The 18,861-nt window shown below is 41.8% G+C and overlaps 1 protein-coding gene and 1 long non-coding RNA gene across 6 annotated transcripts in view; one reads left to right on the forward strand and one right to left on the reverse strand.

Moving 5' to 3' along the window:
- The window catches only part of BCL2L13 (BCL2 like 13), a 43,602-nt gene that overhangs the window by 17,743 nt on the left and 6,998 nt on the right, over positions 1-18,861 (forward strand). For 3 of the 5 annotated variants that reach the window (XM_040655555.2, XM_416394.8, XM_015286371.4), the window contains exons 5-6: positions 1,056-1,125; positions 7,425-7,568. In XM_040655555.2, coding sequence (XP_040511489.1) covers positions 1,056-1,125; positions 7,425-7,568 — 214 coding nt within the window. Of the gene's footprint in view, positions 1-1,055; positions 1,126-5,299; positions 5,705-7,424; positions 7,569-18,861 lie in introns of those variants that run through there. The other 2 variants (XM_040655562.2, XM_004937951.5) reach the window with 1 other exon arrangement.
- On the reverse strand, positions 16,000-18,297 carry LOC121108239. Its single transcript, XR_005842628.2, has 2 exons — positions 17,662-18,297; positions 16,000-16,193 (listed from the first exon to the last, which is right to left on the reverse strand). It is a non-coding gene; the product is annotated as an uncharacterized LOC121108239 (long non-coding RNA).

Genomic DNA, 18,861 nt, shown 5'->3' on the forward strand with positions numbered 1-18,861 from the left:
AAGTCTAAACTTGCCTTCTGTCTTGGTCTGGCTTCAGGACAACTGCTTCTGAAGCAGTACATCTTCTCTTATCACTTGTCAGAAAGTCTTCATTGTTGCTGGCTGTAAGATACTATTTGATCTTGGAGGAAAGAGAGTAATTTCATCATCCCAATTCAGGGAGCTTAGAGGTGTGATAGATTTAAAATGAGAAGTCTTGTTGAAATGTCTACTGAAATAAAATGTTTTTTCTGTGATCAAAAGTGCTATCTCTTGCAACTAAATACTTGCACTCTAACATAATGTTAACGCTGCCAAGCATATGTTGGTTCATAGTCTATAGTGTTTATAAAAATTACTCTGTATTGAGCTCCGTTTTATATGTGAATTTCCTACTGACAATTTATTTTATCTTTAAAACCTTTGATTATAAAAAAAGGATATGTGAGAGAGATGAAATTTTGGTAACGTGTCAGAGAACATACTCACCTAATGTCCTTTAATTTGTAGACTGTCAGATCTTTTTTTAATACTCACCTAATCAGTAATTTGAGAAGAGAAGGCTCTAGGGAGACCTCATTGCAGCCTTCCAGTTCTTGAGGGGAGCGTATAAACACGAGCAGGAATAGCTGTTTATGAGGGTGGATAGTGATAGGACAAGGGGGAATGGTTTTAAACTGAGAAGGGGCGGTTTAGGTTAGATATTAGGAGGAAGTTTTTCACCCAGAGGGTGGTGATGCACTGGAACAGGTTGCCCAAGGAGGCTGTGGATGCCCCATCCCTGGAGGCATTCAAAGTCAGGCTGGATGTGGCTCTGGGCAGCCTGGTCTGGTGGTTGGCGACCCTGCACATAGCAGGGGGTTGGAACTGGATGAGCATTGTGGTCCTTTTCAACCCAGGCCATTCTATGATTCTTGCCCGTCTGCTGGTGGTGAAATATGAGAGTTTTTAGCTCTTGAAAATTGCTTGCTGTAATATATGTGAAAAAACCTTGTTATCTGAAAACTGAGAATTTTATTTTATTCTTGTTCTTTTGTTTCCTTTTATAACTTTCAGTGTTGGTTTAACTTCTGCAGGCCAGTAACATATCAAGAATATCGGGAGCGCACACAAGAGACAGCTGCACATGCCAGTGGATGGAACAAGGTACTAAATAAGTGACTTTCACGTTGATATCTCTTGCATCAATTTGATGTCCACTGTTTTTTTCCAAGGGGCAGCTATACTTTACAGAGGACCAAGATTGAAAAGAGCTCGCTTGTTTTTAGTGCAAAATAATGTGTACTTTCATAGTAGTAGATGTAAGCATACTATATAGTTTTTAGATAATTTAGCCAGAAGTGTTAGGGTCAATCTTCCTTTGTTACAGTAAAATGAATTGGTAGAGTTGTTGCTTGGCACCATTTTTGTCAGTAGTTATTAAAAAACAAAAATTAATCTCCAAAGAGATGTTTATTGTTCTAGCAGTTTCAAATGCAATCTGAGACTAGAATGTTTTCATAATATTGGTCTACCAGTTCTTTGCTCCCAACTCAGGCTCAAAATAAAATTGCTAGCATCTTCACAGTATTTCAATCCTTCAGAATATGTAAGGAGAGTGTGTGCATACCTGGTTTCAGGAGTAGTTGTCTCAAATGACACGCTTTTTTACTTTTTTTAGAACATGCAGATTTGTAAGTGAACTGCCTTGTAATAGCTTGAAAGTGGAATAAGTAGAATTACTGTCCCCAGATTCATCCTTCGTTAATCATTCCAATTCATAAGATTAGTTATTTTCTGACAGGTTCAGTGTGCGTCAGGAAAATAATGAAATAACTATTTGCAAACTTAATGACAAATTGAATGTTAAAATCTAGTCCCAAACTTAAAATGGAGCAAGAAATCTTTTTAAAGAAGAACTTCATTTCCTTAACTAGATTTCCCTGTTTACCTCAGAAACCAATCATCTAAGAAAGGGCGTGGGCACTTTTAATGCAGTTTGTTAATGTTGCTTGACAAGTTTGAGCCCATGGCTATGGCAATTATAATTGCTGTGTCTGCTTTCACTTTACTGTGTTGTGATTCATAACATTTTAGTGAAAGCAACCATGAAATCTGGCTCTCAAGGAGGTGCGTTAAGATTGCACCTTTTACTTTCCAGTTGATGGAGGAGGTGGACGGAGCTTTATTTGTCCCCTACTGCATCTCCTCTTGCAACTGTAGCCCTGGGTAGATTGTTTTGGAGATCTGATTCCACCTCCCTTGCTGTTGCATTTGTGCAACCTGCGTGCGTGCAGTTTTGGTTCTCTGTCAGCTTTTGATGGAGAGTGTTAGCCAGAAGGCTTCTTTATCATCATCTTTACGTATGTGTAACGTTTGTTGCAGTCCACAAGCAAACCTGAGTGGAAATTTTGTATAATAGTACAGCATCTGTTTATATTATTTCTGTGGTAGCTTGATGCTTCAGGAATGTTTAGCAGTTCCTTTAATAATACTTGTTTTGAGGAGATGGAAAATATTTCTTCGGTTTAATTTCCTTTTAAATTCCTTTACTGTCTTAAACAGAACCATGTTTTATAACAAAAGATCTAGGTACCTTTCCTCCAACTTTAATGTGACTTAATTTGCAACCTAAAGAAGAAGCTGTTAGAAAAAAATAATAAAAGTAGCAAGAAATAGATATGCAGTGTTAGGTCTAATTAGCAGGCGTGTGTAGCAGCAAAATGAAGTGGTGCTGGCCTTGGGTCTCTGAAGATCTGAAGAATATCTATTTAAATTGACTATCAGAATACTTGTGTGCTCTTGAAAATTTACTGATATATTTCCGTAAGAACATAGGAGTGTGGGAAGCAGTGAAGATATGTCCTTGGCATGACTACATTAAGAGGGGAAGGACAAATTAATAAGTTGATAGTATTTGATAGTGAAAAAGATGAGAGAGAGAGAGAGAAAGAGAGAGCAAGAAACACAATACTCCTGTTAGAAGAGCTATTTATGGGTAGTTTCCTAACAGTTTTTCAGGTTTTACATAGAGGTATATCTCCTATTGAACTTGTTTTTGTCAGTTTGCTAAGAATGATGCAGAAAAACTTCTCATCATTCCCTGTTACGTGCTCCTGGACATTACATATCATTTAATTGCTTGGTTGGAGCAGAAACTGAAAACACAGTAGCTGTGGCAGATGAGAAAGGGTTAAAAATCTAGAAGGGTTTCCCACAAATAGACTTTTGGGTGGTACATCTGTGATGTACCAAGATGTTTATGTTTTTAGTAGCCTACAAATGAGAACCTCACTTTAAATTTCTGTCTCTTTGCTGTTGAAAAGAAAATTGCCTTGAGGCAACTTGGACTTGGTGAGGAACCCAAGTTAGAATTAACTGATTTTTTTTTGCTGTGATTTCACTTGTTATCAGATCTGGTGTACATTTGTGCATGTGTGTGAAGGTATTTTTCATTGTATGTGTTTATGTAAAAAAAAGCTCCTCCTATTTAATATACTGACCGTGATGTGCTCAGAGAGCCACACCATAATGGCACAGTATCTGTGTGGCACAAGGCAGACCCAAAGCAGTCCTTGTAAATCTTACCTGATGTTATGTGTATGTGAGACACAGCATAAGGTAAGCGTATACTTCTGGGTAGGTATTGCGTTAAGATAGTGATGTTAGTTAGCTGCAAGTTGAATGTGAACAAAGGTTTGATCTGCCTCGTTTACAGTTGGGAAGGTGTCATTTTTAATCACGCTAACTTTCACAGAACCTGTTCATTATGCAAGCTTGAACATAAAGAAGGTGCTTTGAGATGTAGCTGTTATTTACAAATACCGACCCTGAGAGTCAGCTGAGGTAGTAGGTAGGTTGGCAGTCATCTTACTGATCTTCCATTTTTGTTCTAGTAATCTTTGATTCCCATTAATCAGTAAGAACTAATTTTGTAAATAATTAGGTGATTTTTTTTCTGTTGAAATAGTCAAAAGATGTATAGAAATAGCAATTACTTTTGATGCAACTTCCTCAAAATCTTTTTGGAACATTGTACTATTTAATTTTTGTTTTGCAGCCGTTTAGATTGCAGTACTGTAGTGTAGGATTGCAAAAGTGTAATAGGCAGAAATTAACCCTTTCTCATTTGCCACAGCTACTGTGTGTTTTCAGTTTCTGCTCCAACCAAGCAATTAAAGGATATGTAATGTCCAGGAGCATGTAACAGCGAATGGTGAGAAGTTTTTCATTTACACAATCAGAAATCATCAGATAGTAACTTTTTTTTTTAAATGATTCCCCAGAAGTTTCCTCCTGCCAACTGTTTGCTGGCTCACTCTGCTTGATTTTGTCTTTGTGTTTCTTCAATCAGAGTATAAATTGCCCCTACTACTCTTTCCTGTGTGTACTGGTGGAGTGAATTGCAGTTGCTTTGAATAGTTAAGGTCCATTTTAGCTGTGGTCTGGTTTAAAACTTATCACCATTCACATAGCTACTGTTAAGTACAAAAAGCCTTAGTGGGAATACTGTGAACTTGATTAATTTGCAAACCTGATCCTGCTACTGCTGATCTCTAGGGTAGAAGTAATCTCAGTAATCTCAATGGGAAAGAAAAAACAGTCTGTGTTTGTTGGTCTGCACAAAACTGAATATCAGCGTTTGAATTTGGTCCTTGGCTCTAAAGGCCTACAAAGGACTCGAAATTTGGGAGGAATGGATAGATTGGATACTTAAGTTGGCAAAGGAAGAAAGCAATAGTTTGAACTCCCTTCATTTCCTAAGCAGCCTCTTTTTCTTTTTTGCCTTTGTTTCTTTTCCCTTCAGCTTGAAGTGAATGCCAAATATTTTCATATCAAAATGTTCATGCTGTTGTAGAATTAAGTGGATGCACCCAAAGCTTACCTAGCCCTGACAGCATGTTTTCTTTTCTTTAATCCAAAAAGACCGAAGTTTCCTCTGATGCTTACCTCACCTTGACCTGCTCCTTGTGCTTATTCACATAGCTGTAAGCCTGCAGCTTTTCTGCCCCTCGTTCAAGATTAATTACAAGAAACTAAAAAAAAAAACAAACAAGCAAACAAACCACAAAGCTTTTAAAATTCAAGTACCATCTCATTTCTAGTGAAGTGAATGAAGTGTTAACTGTTCTTCCCAGAAGAACAGTAATATAACCTGACCTGTGTAGTACTGGACTCTCCCTGTTTTTAATCAATTGGAATGTCTTAAATTTATCAGATTACAGGCATTTTTAAGACCTTATCTATTTTTAGGGATCCATCTGAATGTGGCTCCACCATGGATTTAGTACAAATGTCAAACCCAGCCAAGTGCCCACTCTTCTTATGCTTCTTCCTCCAGCTTTGATTCCCAAGGTGTGATTTGTGGGAATAGTAATGGAAGATATTTACACGAGAGAAGATCAGGCTGAAGGAGGAGGAGACCAAAGAAGGAAGGGGCATTTGGAGTTCAATCTGAGCAGAAGTATTAACCTGGATCTACCTTGTGTGGGCAGGAAACAACGTTCTGATTTGCAGTGTTTGTTCTGATGACCCTCTCCAGCATTTACAGAGAATAGAAGTACAATGCAGTTGTCACAAACTAAATGCAGTAAAATTAACAGTACTTTCTCTTGTATGGTAATAAAGCTTTTTGAGATGCTAATGGCTTCAGTTCATACCAGTTTTCCCTGAACTTGGCAAAGTAGTGCATAAACTTTGCCCAGAGGGCCACTCACATGAAGAATAAATGTAGAGTTTAAAAGTTCAGCTGCATGTTGTTTAGGCAAACGATAACATAATTTCAGAAGGAAGCCTCTGGAAGTATGTTATATAAAGGAGGTGAGTTACTGCATTTTCCAGAGGAGTTCACATTTGAGTTAAGGCTGTGTGTTCTGTTAAACACAAAAAAGGTTGGAAGGAGAAGGAAGGGGTAGGAAGGAAGGCAGGGATTTCTGTACAAAGTAAATTTGGCATAGAAGGGAGAGTTCAATGTAGAGAGAGCTGTGTATTTATCACTTGAACTAGGCTTGTAATCTTATTCTGCTGTGAGGAGTTCATAAAATTGCAGAACACTCTAAGTTTGAAGGGACCCATAAGGATGGTTGAGTTCAACTCCTGGCTCCAACACAGCACCAACCAAAATCCAAACCCTCTGTCTGAGAGCAGTGTCCCATTGCCCCTTGAACTCCGGCACCTGGGGCTGTGCCCACAGTCCAGGGCAGCCCGTTCCATGCCCACTGCCCTCTGGAGCAGGCCCTGTCCCTAACCCCCAGCTGCCCCTCCCCTGACACACTCCATGCCGTTCCCTCCGGCCCTGTCACTGTCACACAGAGCAGAGCTCAGCGCTGCCCCTCTGCTCCCTGTGAGGAGCTGCAGCCGCCATGAGGCCTCCCTGCTCTGAGCTGAGCAAACCAAGGGGCCTCAGCCACTCCTCACACATCTCGCTCTGCAGACGCTTCCCCATCTTCATAGCCCCAAACTGCACCCAGAGCTCAAGGTAAGTGCACACAGCACAGAGCAGGACAGCCTCTTCCCTTACCTGGTGGCAGTGCTGGGCCTTATGCACCCCAGGGTGTGATTGGCTTTCCTAGCTGCCAGGGCACACTGCTAACTTGTGTTTAACTTGCTGTCAGCCAGAGCCCACGGTCTGTGGGGCTGCTCTCCTGTCTCTTGTCCCCTACTCTCTACATACAGCTAGGATTGCCCCTTCCCAGATTCAGAACCCGACGCTTGCTATTGTTAAGCATCGTACAGTTGCCGATTGCCCACCCCTCTCATTTGTCAAAATATCTCTGCAAGGCCTCTCTACCCTCAAGGGAGTTAACAGATCCTTCTAATTTAGCATCATCCACAAACTTATTTAGCATGCATTTTGAGTCCTGTGTCCAGTTCACCTATAAAGCATTAAAGAGTGCTAGCCCTAAAATAGAGTCCTACAGAAACCCACTAATGTCTGGCTGCCAGCTTGATGTAATTCCTTTTTTTTAATAACCATTTGAGCCCAAGTTGTTCAGTTATGTCCTGTGTGAAAGCAGAATGTAAACTTCTAAAAAGGCTGTCCGATGCAATGCATCTATTAAAGAGTGAGTATGAGTTTGCTGTTTGAAAACAATTTGGATGCATAGCATTTTAAACAATAACATTGCTTTTTGTCTCTTCTGATGTGGGAAGTTCTGGACCTATTCTTGCTTCTTTTTACCTGAATCCTGTGTTGTGGAAACAGGGTACTCAAGAAGCCACTGTCAAGTTACACTGTGATGTTTTTCTTTATCAGATTGAAGTACTCCTTTCCTACTGTTGTGTATTGCGTTTCTGCATTTTGTCTTCACAAAAATGAAGCGTATAGTCCTCTGATAACTTTGAACTTCCAAATTCAGACCATTTCTGTAGGCTACATAAGCTCTTCTGTTTTACCTACCTTTGTAGTACTGATAATGTTTTCTGAATTTTTTTTGTAATTCTTGTTTGTTTTTTTTTTTTTGAAGGTCTTGGTGCCCCTGGTTCTGCTACAGCAGTTTCTGATGGAGTTAACCAGAAGAGGCCAGGAACCACTGAGTGCACTTGTGAACTTTGGAGTGACGTATCTAGAAGACTATTCCGCAGACTATATCATTCAACAAGGAGGTTGGGTAAGAAGATAAAGTTTAATTTCCATGTTTTGTTCAAAGCTTATTTCTAAGCATGGGGCTAGCATTGAAAGCTAAGAGAAGTTGATGGGAACAAGCCTATGAGAGGATGCCTCAGGAAGAAAAAAAAAACGGAAGAGGTTAGAACCATATTGTTCATGCAGTTGGAAAGGCGTCTCGGGCAGTAATGTATTTCTTCTCTCTACCCTAAGGCAGAACTGCTTTTATCCATGCATTGCTTCTGTTGACATTAAAGATCTGTGTGATTGGATGTCACAGTTTCCCCAGGCAGTTTGTTCCAGTTCTTTGCGTGTCTGGTTTGTTGAATTGCTGTTGATATAGAAGATGTCCTCAGAAGTAAAATAATTAATAGTTTTCATACACTGCATGTTGAGATGCTAATATACTGCCACGTGGTTGAGCTTTTGTTGGAATGCTCTTTCCTGTTAATATACAGAATTGCATTTACATGCAGATACTCTTAGCAAAAGAGATACTGTGCCTGAGAGCATCATCTTTTTAATCTTGTCTGCACGCTACAGTGACTGCTGGAAATGGTGTATGTTTTTTTTCCCCCTCTTAAATTTCAGAGGGCTTTTAGCAGATAAGTAATTGGGGAGCACTTTGTACAGAAATGCCAGGAGGTACAAATTCATTTTTGTAATAAGTGACAAAGTAGCTAACTTAGATTGAATTTTGCATAGGAACAGTTGAGATCTCTGTGTGCTGCATTTCCTTGTGGAAATCTTTAGATTCACGATAACCAATGTTCCTGAGTCATGGCATGCTAAGCAGGTTACATTTTAAAATGTATCAGATAGTTCACAGATGTTGAGCTGTGTCTTGAAGGGAGAACTGTGGTAAAGGAGGTTGAGCTGTAGATTACTGGATTTGGGAGGGATACCAGATTTGAATGGAATTAATCTGGGATTAGGAAAATGCAAGTTGATTTATTATAAAAAATAAAGCTCTTTGGGAAAACCCACTGATTAAAAAGCATTTGTAGGAAAAATCTCATTTGAATTGCATCTCAGATTTCAAGAGTTTACCTGAAATTTTCTGTAGTAGTTAATTCCAGAATGTCTGTATGTCTGCACCTCCCTAAATCCTTTCACTTCTTGGCAACTGTGGGTAATAGTTTTCAAAACCTCTTGGGGGTGGGGTGGGAGGGTGGAGTGTTTATCTTTAATGGACAGAAAAACCAACCAGCATGCATCCAAATGACCTTGAGTTCACTGATAAATGCATTTCCATTTCAAAGTCTTTTTCTCACAGGGAAGGCACTTTTGACTGTTGTGGTTTAAGCTGGCAGGTGGCTGAGCACCACACGGTCTTTTGCTTACTCCTTCCCTTTCCCAGTGGGGGTGAGGGGAGAGGATCAGGGAAAAAAAAGGTAGAACTCTTGGGTTGAGATGAAACTATTTGATAAGAGAAAAGAAAAATGATAACATTTATGACTGCCCCCCTGAGCAGAGGAAGAGAGAGAGAGAGAGATGAACCTCCACCTCCTTCAAAACTGCTTCCGCATGATGTCATATGGTATGGAATATCCCTTTGGCCAGTTTCAGTCAGCTGTCCTAATTCTGTCCCCTCTGAACAACTTGGGTCCTTTGCTGAGAATGGCCTTGGCTCTCTACAGCGCTGCTTAGTAGCAATTGTAAGCATTGGTGTGTTACCAACATTGTTTTTCCTCCTAGAACCAAAACATAGCATCATACCAGACACACTCTAAAGAAAACGGTTCTATCCCAGCTGAAACTAAGACAGCAACTTTAAGAGGAGTGGGTATTAGTGTTATTTTGTCTTTGTGGTTTTGTTTCGCTTTCTTCTTTTTTTTTTTTACCTCAGGAAGGCAGTGATCTGTTTTCTAGCCGCTATGTGAGGCCTGCTATCAACATACTTAATACGGCACAAAGCCTCTGAACACAGCAGCTTTCCAGCATGGCCTCCGAGGGAGGGGGATGTGCTTTGTGTTTGTGTGACTGTGCATGTATGTACAGATCTGGGTAGTCCGTGTTTAATGGGCTACAAACTTGTCTGTATACATCCACTCAGGCATAAAATCGGGCTGACATAAGCGGTGCAGCAAACAAGCCAGAGCTATTTTTGAACCAGCAGAAGAGGCGAGGAAAGAGGCAAGGTGATGAAAGTCCTTTCCAACCGAATTAACGTAGCCACGCTAACCCTTTGTGAGTTGCTGTGGGTATGGGGCTTGGGGCCCACCTTGTTTGCAGTTTTACTTGGAGAAAGGGAATGTATGGTTTTACTGTCTTCTGTTTCCTGTAAGGAGAACGTTCATCTCAATTGGCTCTGAGTCTGTGGGATTGTATTCTGGGAACGTCCGTTTGAAGGGCAGGGAGTGGAAGATGCGTGTTTTGGAGCAGGGCTGGGGGAGAGCTGCACAGCAGGCTGTTAGCTGTTACGCAAGTGCTTCGAATTCATAAGAGAGGCATCTGCCACGGGAGCGCTGTGTGCCAGATCAAGCTGTCGGTAATACTTTGCTAGTGCCATAAGGGCAGTGTATAAACCTAGGAGTCTCCGGTGAATTACGGTGCTATGACAGTAAGAGGTTCGGGTTTTCTGTTACTTCAGAGTGGTCCTTCTTAGGTGTAACAAGTATTTTGCTTAAAACTGATAAGATACCAGAACAGCCTGCCTAGTGTTTTGTAGATGCAGAGCAAAGGAGAGCTTTACAGGAGCCTGTTTTTCAACGGTGGACTGAAAAACGTCTGTAGTCTTATCAGGTTCTCTTGCATCCCTTGGCACCATATAGTTTGGGATCCTCCTCAGTTTTTTGAGTGAAGCCTACCTTTGACAGAAGAAAAGTAGTCAGTGGGAAGAGCAGAGGGTAGCTGAGCCTGTCTTCTTTCCGAGCTGCTGTTCTGCAGAGTCAGAATATTACGGAGTTGCATCATCCAGTGGGACCGTTTGCTGTATGACACTGTGCTGCTGCTGTAGAGCTTGAAGAGCTCCTGAGATTCTACCTACGTACAAAGTTTCAAGCTATTTTGTGGGCTTGAGAGCATTGTACGTCCAGGAAAGCATCCGACTGAGGACGATGGACAACAGTTATGAGAAGCAAAATCGCTAGCTCAAGGGAATAAAGGTTGAAGAGATCGATAGCTGGGAAATAGATTTCAGTAAATCAACGTGGCTTGTGAGAGGTGGGGAATTTGAGATGCTAGCTGTAAAGCCTCCGAGGTGAGAAGTATCTTTTGGATTTTTTTTTTTTCTCTGTCATGTAGAGATGTAGTGATGAGACAACGTGTTGAGCAGTGAGTGTTCCCCTCCCATTCTTCCTTCGGGCACTGAAATTTTAATTCCTTTAATGGTTAATTTTAAGGAGGAGTGGGCCTGGGTTGTAATGATTGCTTAGTAGGAGAATGGCTGGCATATTTTCACTCTGAAGTGCCTATCATATTTTGATATCATGATTCTGGCTGTTGTGTTGTGTAAGCCTTCTAAAAGGGCTGCCTGTCTTCAGCGTGCTGCGTATTGTGTTTGGATGCAGCTGTCACATAGATGTCAATGAATGAAGAGCTGAAATGACTACTCCATCTGGGTTACAATCTCACAGGTTTGTGGGTAGCTGCAAGCTGCGTTTAGAAGGCCGTAGGAAAGCAAGGTAATCTTGCTTTCTTCTGGACATTCTCTGTCTTATACTAACTGCAGTGAAGGGTTTTGCTGCAGCACTAACGTTTACTCTGCATGACTTTAAGTATGATCTCTCGTTGGAGCAAAAGCATGTTTGGCATTTCAAGTGCACTGAATAGCTATGTGTGAGGACACACATTTCTTTCTTCTGATGCTGTTTTGATCCCAAATGAATCCTAGAATCCAGTTTCCTTATCATTTTGAACCACCGCAAACCAATTTCCAGCTTGATTTGGCAGTAATTTCATTCTTCTGTTTCCAGAGACCAACGTTAGGGCTCAACAAACTGACGTGCAGTGTACACACTCTCCCCTCCCATCTCCTCCTATCCCCTCCCTTTCCCTCCTCTTACTTCCCCTCCCTTTTTCCTCTGTCTGACTTCTCCAGGACTGAATGCTGCTGCATCAGAAGCAATTCTTGGTCTCCTGCAAAAGTGCACAGTAAGGCCAGTCAGTTGGTAAGGTTTTCTTCCTCTTCCTTTCCCATCCCTCCTCCCAAATAATTTGTTTCTTCTCAAGCTCTGTATGTTCTCATTTTTAGTGGCTAGATTTCATATATCTGAGGATGTATATAAAGAGGAAAAAGATTACTTGGAAGCTAGGTGCTTTTTCTCAGGTTCATTCTCCTGTTACAAGCCTATCTGCCTTTCAGTTGTTTGAAAGATGTGAAATAAGTGCATGGTATGGCTCAGCTGATAACCTTTCTTCTCTCGGTAGAAGTCTGGTATTTGTATTTTTGACCATAGCTGAAATTGTCTCTGCCCTCCCAGTGTTCATATCTCAGGATGTTCAGCTCTGAATTTGAGTTTAACTGGTCGTTGCATGTGTTGAAGAGGATAATTTTCCTTGAGGCATGCATAGTGTTAATAGTTTCTTAGCTTTAGAAGGGCCATTCTTTCTCTCCCGTGTTTTGGTTTGGGCTTTTCTGCTGTTCTTGACGTTTTCTTTGCTGCTGTTGATGGAATAATCGATGTGCTGGAGTCCGTTAACTATCTGGACAAGGGTAAAGAGGCACTGGGGAAAGGAGGCAGGCAGCCTGCGCAACTGGAGCAGCAGTCCAGGTGTCTGCCTTGAGAATGACAGTGCAAAAACAGGCAGACCTGCTACGCTGGAGGAAAGAGAAGTAAATTTAATACAGTAGAGATGCAAGAAAGGGCAATCTAATTAGAGAAGTTTTACACAGGAGTTTTCCTTTCAAAATAATTATACTTTATTTCTATCCTGGAAAATAGCAATGAAATATACACTTTTGTTTGTGTGTAACTTCTCTAGTACAGGAACAGATTTTTTTAGGCACTGTGGCTGAAAGAGAAGGAACTTAAATGGTGAATGACTGAGCAACGAGGTCTCCTTTTCTCCTTTCAACAGCTTCAAATCAGTCTGCCTAGAGAAGTCGTCTCTAAATTACTGATTTTACTTCAGCTTACACAGCTAAGACTAAAACCTTATAAGCTGTTGCTTTGGAACTGGCACTCTGCAGGTAGTAGAGGTTATGTTGGAGGGCAGGGAAAAGTAATAGGATCATTTCTGCAGGCTGTTCTAGCCAAAACAGTCGTTGAAGGGGATGAAAGTAGTGGCTATAATATCAGTGGGATTTTATCTGTTTCAGATGAACAATTGATTCTCTTTTTTTTTTTCCTCCCATTCTTTTAATAGAAAGTTTTAAGTCTGACACAGTTCTGTTTGTGTATTCTGCTCTGTTTTTCTTGTCTCCACCTATCTTGAGTTTCATGAAGATGAATGCTACAGTGAATGAATGTTTCCGGGGCTTCTAATACTACTATTCTTTTTGAACCATTTTAGACCTGAGGTTTGTGAGCTCTTGGATTTATAATAGTCCATTTCTCTGAAGGACTAGCACAGTAATGCTGTTAAGCCAGAAATCAGAGGGAATCTGAAGAGGCATAGCATAGCTTGGCTAAATCCAGAGGCAGAGGCTGGATGCATTCTGTAGCTTGAGTCATTGGATCAGTTGGGGTGAAGCTGTCCTGACTCTGATAGCAATCTGTGGCACAGCCACTGCCTGCCCAGCCCTCAGCATGGATGGTGCTTCCCCAGTCCAAGGGTAAGGCTGCACCTCTATGACAACTAGAAACCATGACAAGCATACTCTCAGCTCTGGTGAAGCTTGTTACTGCATACTGTGGGAAACTTGCTTATATCATCAGAGGGAGCTCTCTTGGGATTCCAGGAGGTGGGCAAGTTCATAATCCATTGCCTCCTGTTTTTCAGACACTAGATTTTTAAGTACAAATGCAGCTGATGGTTTCTTATTACTTATATCGCTGCTGTGACACTGATGTGTGGAACAAAATGACTGAGCTTCATCTCGTTTCTCTTTGATAAATTATGTTACAAGGTAAAGTGAATACTCCAGCCGGAGGAACTTCCTAGATATGTTGAGTGTATTGAATTATTTTTATCATAGTAAATATTGCTGTTCTGGAACATTCCACTTTCTGACAGCATTTTTTCCTGTACTGCAAGAGGTTTTCTTGGGGATTTACATAGAATCTCAGAATGGCTTGGGTTGGACAGGACTTGGAAGCCCACCCAGTCCCAGTCCCAACCCCCTGCTGTGGGCAGGGCTGCCACCCAGCAGCTCAGGCTGCTCAGGGCCCCATCCAACCTGACCTTGAATGCCTCCAGGGATGATGGGGCACCACAGCTTCTCTGGGCAGCTGTGCCAGGGCCCTCACTGCCACCAGTGTGAAGAATTTCTTCCTTTTATCCAATCTAAATATATTGTCTTTTAGTTTAAAACTATTGCCCCTTGTTTTATCAGTGGAAGCCCTTGTGAAAGGTCTTTCCATACTTCTTACAAGCACCCCTCACGTACTGGGTGGCCACAATGAGATCTCCCTGGAGCCTTCTCCTGGCTGAACAAGCCCAGCTCTCTCAGTCTTTACACTTTTTAGGAGAGGTGCTCCGGCCCTCTGATCATCTTCATGCCCTCCTTTGGACCCGTTCCAACAGCTCCACATCTTTTTTGTGCTGTGTCCAGACCTGGACGCAGTACTGCAGGTGGGGCCTCACAGGGCAGAGCAGAGGGGGACAATCCCCTCCATCCCCTCCCTCTCCCTGCTGCCACCCCTCTGTTGATGCAGCCCAGGGTACTGTTGGCCTTCCAGGCTGTGAATGCACACTGCTGCCTCATGTCTAGCTTTTCATCCACTGGAACATCCAAGTCCTTCTCTGCAGGGCTGCTCTCAGTCCATCTAGTTGCAGAGAAAACAGGAAAAAGTCAGGCAGTGCAGTGGCAGAATAGATTTCTTTTTTTCCCCCGCAAGGTGGCACTCCTCTCTGACCCATATGCACATAATTTTTGCCTGTTCTGGACAAAATCAAGATGTGGGGTGTATTGCTGGATTGCTTGACTTTACAGCTTTTCTGAGGTCTTTCCTGTGTTTTTGAGGCTTAATTTCAAATGATTTGCCTACCCAAATCATTCCTTGGGTGAACAGTTAGTTGTTAGAACGGTAGGCCAGTCAAGCCTTTCAGGGCATTAAAACACAAGTAAATTCTCTGTGTTTAAAGTTATGGGGAGGTGTTGTGAAGGAATGGTGTAATACTAATCAAGCTGGTTATAATCTAGAGGACTTGATTTTGTCTTTCTGGTTTCCAGTTCTCAAACACCTAATCTCCTCACAACTAGCAATTTGTACTCACAGCTTCCACAGCAATTAGGAACAGTCATTTTAGTTGCATTTGCTCTTGTGGACTTAGAAGGCTGGGCTTTTGAAGTATTCTGTAAGGTGCAGTAAGTGCTCTGTTAGATACATTAATGGGTATCTCTTTCCATTCTTTAACAACACCTCTGTTACAGATGTAACACTATTTTTTATAGGGGAAAAAAAAGTTATTTTTATCCTTGAGACAGTCAGATTTTTAATTTGAATACCTATTTCCACCAGAAACAGCTTCACAGAAATGAGATTTAAACTATTATTCGGGTAAATAAGATTTCTTTTTCTTATGCATTGTTAAAGTTTTTGTTGTATAGCAGAAATAACTACCTTAGTAAGTCAGCTTGTCTGTATGAAGTTAATAACAGACTAATTTTAGTGAGAAGTATTGGTGATGGGTGGATGGTTGGACTGGGTGATCCTGTGGGTCTTTTCCAACCTTGGTGATTCTATGATTCTGATTAGAAGACTATGAAAAACAGTATTGTTGCTGTCACGAGCATCATTTTCTAGGTCTTGAATGTTTTATTTTGCTGTTTACTGTCTTTAAATCATAATTGAAACTGACATATGGTTTTAGGTAGGAATTTCTGACTGTATGCTAAGGGTTGGTGGTGTTCTGGATCCACTGCTGAGATTGCTTTTCAGCAAAGTTCAGATCACTGATGCTTGCATAGATCCCCATCGATCAAATACAGTGATTGGCTTCTGGAGCTCCAATTCCTGTCTGCAAATAGTACCTCAACAGAACTAAATTTATCTTCTCCTCAAGGCTGCCGCATGTACTGTGGACCATCCTTCTTGTGCTCAAGCTAAGAGAGGAACTGCCTGGCTCTCCCTCCCCTTACCATGACTTGTGCCAGTTCTTCCCTCAAGTGGCAGTGGTTGGAATTGGGAGTGGTGGTGCAGCGCAGTGCTGTGAAGGACGTCCTTGGGCGTCTGTGGGCACGTGTGACACTGCTCTATAAGAATGCTGGAGGAAAAGCACTCTGAGTTCACAAGTGTCCCATCCCTCATTTAAAAAAGCAGAACTTGGATTTTTCTGGTCTGGAGCAGTAGATGATCCCTTCGTTTACAATAGATGAAGCAGATAAAGAAAGACATACGTTCTTTATTTACCATTAAATCAAAACAGTGTGGCTTATATAAGGCCCAGGGTTATTAAAAATCCTTCCAAATGTTCCATCCTGTCCTGAATTAATCTGTTTGTGGGAGCTTTGCTTCTGGGTCACATCTGCAGATGAATCAAGAGAGCTGTCCTAAATGTCATTCAGTTTTTAATGCAGCTGCTTTAAAAGAAAAACACAACACAAAATAAATTCAAACTCCAACCAAATAAACTGTAAATCCTGCCTTTATCCTCTTAATTTGCTGAATTAACTCTTAATTCAGCTCAAGAACCGTTAATCATCTATCCTAAAGAATGCCTATTGCTGTTGGACTTCTCAATTAAAACTTCATAAACTTTTAGTCAAATAGTGGAATTACGCAATATTGACACTCAATATGTTGGCTTTCCCCCTGGTTTTCATTGTTGGGCAGGGAGTTTCTTCAGGCTCAGAGAGTTCTGTCCCCGAGGCACTGATATGAAAGTGAAATTGTCTGTGACGACTTGCTGCAGAAAGGGCTCACCTGGGCTTTATAAGGCTCTGATTTATAAGGAGACAGTGGTCGATCACTTCCTTTTCAGTAAAGCATGAGCCTCTTCGACCCATCCATTCTGATGAAAGCAAGGTGGGTGTGTGGTTTGTACACAAATTAATGAAGGCTTCAATGCCCATATTCCCCCTATGCTGTCCCTTCTTCATTCCCTTACCCTCTCCAAAGCAGTTTATCATGTTACCCCCAGCACGTGCACAGATCTTACCTGTGTTTTGTGAGTGATATCTCTCCAGTTGAAAGCGCTTCAGCAAACCATATGGCATTTAAAAACTGCCCCAACATGGGAATAACTAATGCCTCATCCTACGTGTCAGTATTGCTTCCAGCAATCATATCACACTGAGCTAAGGTATTCTGGGGGAGCTGCAGGTCCATATGGTTGTTGTGATGGTACTTTGTGTCATTTGTTCATTTTATCTTTACCAAACCATTTGTGGGTGCCCCATGAAGAATGACTTCATTGCAGCTCTCACCTGCAGCATTCAGGCCCTGTACATCTGGAAGGCTCTGCCTTTACTTCCACTTCTTGGGCCTTCTCTTTCATTGCCCTTACATTACAATGCTGCTTGCTTCTCCATCAGTGACAGAACTCTGTTTTGGTTTAATGGTGTGCAGTGCATTTGGAAAAAATGTTGGGTTTCATAGTGAAGCACAACTTTCGAGAGGGTACCGAAGTCTTGAGTTCTCAGTTACTGCTGATAGAAGAGAACTTGCTTTGGATTTGTTGGCGTATGTGGAGTGTACGACCACTTTATAAATGTAATCATAGAATGGCCTGGGTTGAAAAGGACCACAATGATCATTGAGTTTCAACTCCCCAGCTATGGGCAGGATCTCCAACCACCAGACCAGGCTGCCCAGAGCCACATCCAGCCTGGCCTTGAATGCTTCCAGGGATGGGGCCTCCACAACCTCCTTGGTCAACCTGTTCCAGTGTGTCACCACATACCCTTCCGAATCAAGACTTTGCTGCCATCTTTTAACTACTTAGTGAAGGACTTGATCACTTTTAGCCTTCCTTCTGAAGATTTATGTGTATCGCTTTTTTGTAGTGTTTCTGAGCCTGTTACTGATCCAGGTGATCCATATACGTACCCAAGCAATTCAAAGGAATTTATGAAGATAAGTTCCTTTAGCATTCTGCCAAATTCTTTTAGTGCATAATCATCTTTCAAAAGTCAATGAGCTGAGAAGATGAGATTCAGATCCTGCCCCTGGCAAGGTACATTGTGAAGTCTTTGTTCCCGGTGCAGGATGTAGTACAGGAGGGCGCTGTTGTACTGAAGGGTCCAGAAACGAGAGCATTGAATTTGGTAAAATGGCAGGGTGTTGCTGGGGAATGAATAGAGAAACCTCACTCCTATGCTCACTCTGAGGTACGCTGACCCCTTTTCACAAGGTTTATTGATGTGGTGATAATTCGTACCGTGAGAGATTAAAATGTTACTGCCCATGACCTCCCCAGATCTCTCAAGTCCCACTTCAGTGCTTTAGCCAGAGGTCCTTTCTTGCTTCATTTACTCTTACTTCAGTTAGTGCAAGTGATGAATGGTGTTTGTGCTTTCTCTCCTGTGCCTGCATGCTCTGTTTAGTTCTGTTTTGTTCTGTTGATGTGGAGATCCTTCCCCCTTCCAGAGGCTCTGTGCAGGCAGAGCCCGACCCCTCACGCTTCTCAGGGAAAAAGCACTTTGCTTCTGGCCTCGCTGTTATCAGCTCTGCTGTTATGCCCACTGAAGGTTAGAAACCATTCATTTGTAGGCACTGAATTCCTTGTGCGTTAGAAACTAAGCAATGACTGGGAGTTACCAAGGCTGAAATGCATTTTCCTTCTACTCTGGAAGCGGGGCACTGGGGTAGATAGAGCATTCTTGGCATCAGTGTGAGCAAGAGCAGCTGCTGGCCTCCATCTACCCTCAGTCGCACACTGGAGTGTCTTGGCAGACCTAACTGGAAACTGATCGGGTTTAAAAACAACTCACCAAGATAAACAGTATGTTTATTTTTAATTTGGGTCTGTTCCTCATATAGATTGCTGCTTGGATCCACTCAAAAGTTGTGGGATAACCAAAGAGGTGTGTCGGTGCCATAGGTAAGGGACAAGCAGAACCCAAATTCATAGGTGTCGGAAGGAGTTTCAAAAAGAGGAGGATGGCTGCCTGGAGTGCTTTAGGAGAACTATTGATTGCGGACTGGAGCAGGGAGAAGGAAAAAGAATGGGTTTATTATTTTTCCAGTGCTTCCTGTTATGATGGGACTGTACAGGAAATCTTGGTAACTGTAAAAAGAGTTTGTACC

Source organism: Gallus gallus, chromosome 1, assembly GCF_016699485.2.
Source record: "Gallus gallus isolate bGalGal1 chromosome 1, bGalGal1.mat.broiler.GRCg7b, whole genome shotgun sequence".
NCBI lineage: Eukaryota > Metazoa > Chordata > Aves > Galliformes > Phasianidae > Gallus > Gallus gallus.